The following is a 2,905-nucleotide window of genomic DNA, read 5'->3' as shown; positions in this document are numbered from 1 at the left end:
TGTCATATTTGTGTAGGAATTAAGCTACAATACATGACATATGTTGTTTTAATTAATAAATACAGTGTGAATAAAGATTACATAACATAAAAATAACTGCAGTCTTTGTTATTTGATAGCCGCTTAAATTAAACAATTTTTATAGGGCAAGTAAAAACTGACTTTGGGCAAGTAGATCTCTGACCAACTTGCCCGACTGGGAAAGTGAAAAAAAACCTTAGCGTTGAACCCTGTATATGCTTGTAAAAATGATTGAAGGGGTTTTATCATTTATCTAAATAATTTCTTTTTATTTTTCTTAATCATTTCAGCTCTAAACTCAACTATTTCCTACAACCTGGCAATTCCAAAAGATATTCTCTTTGATGGTTTATAGCTGATCAATTAACGACAGTAAATAATTTATTGACCATTACTAACGCCGTTGATTACAACTTATTAATACTTGATCAGACAGCAGTGTCTGTCTGTGTTAAACCAGACTCAACAGTCATTTTTAACATTTTCACAAACTTTCTGAAACCTGGAATCACGTCTGAAACAAACCGTTTAACAAAGCACTGGGGTTTGGCATCAAGCTGTGTGTGTGTGTGTGTGTGTGTGTGTGTGTGTGTGTGTGTGTGTGTGTGTGTGTGTGTGTGTGTGTGTGTGTGTGCACGCGCGTGCGTGTGTGTGTGTGTGTGTGTGTGTGTTTTTGTGTGTTTGGACCTCCTCCCCACTGCAGATAGACCCGACTTGGGGAGTTTGGTGGTTGTTAGTTGACGATGATAAAGAGTCTATAGGACAACACAGTCCGAGTCCTTTTCTCTTCTCCTGGCTCCGCCCTGTTGTGACCCCTGACCTCTGACCTATAGACACAATGACATCATCATCACAACAACGACACACACAAGCTTCAAAATTATTTTCAGATTTTTACACACAAAATATATTATATATTTTTTATACTTAAACTGCATTTTTCTGATAATACTTAAATACTTTTAGTGAATGTACATTTTCAATGCAGCATTTTCACTTGCAACAAAATATTTTTTCAGCATGGTAATAGTACTTATCAGTATTCTTCCTGTGTAGTTGTACCTGCTGTGCGGCCTGCAGTGATCCCTGTTGCTGCTGTTGCTGTTGTTGCTGGAGTTGCTGCTGTTGTTGGTATTCCTCCTGTTGGAGCTGTCGGGCCAACTCCAGGTCACTGAGGGGCCCCGGGGCCCCGCCCTGTTGCTGCTGCAGGGACACCGCCACCAGGTAGTCCTAACGCCGAAAAAGATCTGTGTTATTAGGTCAAAATTATGAGATATTAAGTCAGAATTATGAATTACTACGTCATAATTCCCTTAATGAATTTGACAGGATACTTGATAATAAATATGAGAGTAAAAGTCAAATTATGAGATAAAACATGCTGGACTAATTACAAAATCAAATTATTTCAATATCAGAAACTGACTTATGTCATAATAATTTTGAGGCCCTCAGTCATAAATTCAAAATAAAAAGTAAAAATTTTCAGTTATTGGGTCAAAGTGATGAGATAGTAATGATTAGTTCATAACTTTTTAATTCAAAGTTTGTTTGTTTGTTTGTTTATTTATCAGGGACAATGCATATTAATGAACAGTGAACTGTAAATATACCGGAATTAGCCAAAAGGCTAGTTTTCATCCGCAGTCCCTGGCCAGATCTAAGTTGGACTAAATGACTAAATATGAGTCAAATGTGCGACTTGGGACAAAACAGGGCCCGAGCATCCGCGGTGGGAATGAATTGCATTTTGGGGGGGGCTTACTCGTGAAACCTTGCACATATATCACATCTGGCGAAATTTAATATTTCAAGGGTCGCATACTCAGGTGCAAAAAAAATGTCTCAGTAGCACCCCCTACAAAATTTTGACGACGCAGCCCTTAACCCCCAAATTCCACCAGATGCGTGTGGGTTGCGTCTGCGCTCTGGAACAGCAGCGGAGCCGATACGTTTCAATTCTAGTCAATGTGTGTGCTTCCACCGGCTGTGGCTGTGCTGCGTTCCGGCTCCATCACAGCTGCGGCGCTCCGAAGCCCTCCGCAACAGATACGCAGGATTTCTATTTTTGCCGGACGCAGGAACACAACGCAGCAATTCAGCATGGAGCAGATCGTGCGGGGCAGGAAGTCGTGCACAGAAACAAAATAAAACATCTGGTTAATTTTCAAAATAAAATACACAGTGTTCATGGCGGATCATATTTCCCGTCATAATGGGCGGAGGCAGGCCTGAAGTCAACAGGTCAGAGGTTTTCAGATGTCATTTCACCCCGTTGACACCATGGACGAGGAGATGTCAATCATGGAGGTGCACCGAGATGTCTTCCTACTACTTCTCTGGTTTTGTGGTTCTGTTTATAGAAACTACATCTTGTTATATCGCGCGATTATGCGTGAATTTGCGAGATCTCGTGGGTCCTCGTGACTCCCGCTGTCCAGCGGAGCTGCACCGCTCCTCACAGCCGGTAGGTGTTGACAGACAGCGGAGCACGCAGCGGATAACAAGCGCAGCCGTTCCGTAACAGACATTGCATCCAGAGGAATTCCGGCGTAATGCCGGTTTCACCTTCATGTACGAAACTTGGTGGGCACATCTAACATCCCAAGACGTACAAAAAAAAAAAAGCCTCTTGGACCCATTCTCTAAACCCGGGCTATTCAATTGCCGGCCCCCGGGCCGGGTCCGGCCCCCGGGGGATTTTGTGCTGGCCCTTTGGGCGGAACATAGGGAATACATGCGGGTAGTTTCATATACAGCTCATGGCTATGACTCATGGTACATTATCTGGTGCAGTAAGTGGCGGTATGCACCCGTTTACACCATGGTGGCAATCTGCTATGTAATCAAAAGAGGAGGAAGAATATCTACTTGTTTTGGCCGG

At 42.6% G+C, this 2,905-nt stretch overlaps 1 protein-coding gene across 5 annotated transcripts in view; it reads right to left on the bottom strand.

The window, feature by feature from the left end:
* Nucleotides 1-233: 233 nt before the first annotated feature.
* Nucleotides 234-2,905, bottom strand: part of mindy1 (MINDY lysine 48 deubiquitinase 1) — a 47,967-nt gene continuing 45,295 nt past the window's right edge. For 3 of the 5 annotated variants that reach the window (XM_050034413.1, XM_050034412.1, XM_050034414.1), the window contains exons 11-12: nucleotides 1,084-1,268; nucleotides 234-848 (exon numbers count right to left, since the gene is read on the bottom strand). In XM_050034413.1, coding sequence (XP_049890370.1) covers nucleotides 755-848; nucleotides 1,084-1,268 — 279 coding nt within the window. In that variant the 3' untranslated portion in view covers nucleotides 234-754. The remainder of the gene's footprint in view (nucleotides 849-1,083; nucleotides 1,269-2,905) is intronic. The other 2 variants (XM_050034416.1, XM_050034417.1) reach the window with 1 other exon arrangement.

This window comes from Epinephelus moara, chromosome 22 (assembly GCF_006386435.1).
Source record: "Epinephelus moara isolate mb chromosome 22, YSFRI_EMoa_1.0, whole genome shotgun sequence".
Classification (NCBI taxonomy): Eukaryota; Metazoa; Chordata; class Actinopteri; order Perciformes; family Serranidae; genus Epinephelus; species Epinephelus moara.
The sequence above is the reverse complement of the archived record's forward strand: the minus strand, read 5'-3'. Positions and strand labels throughout refer to the sequence as shown.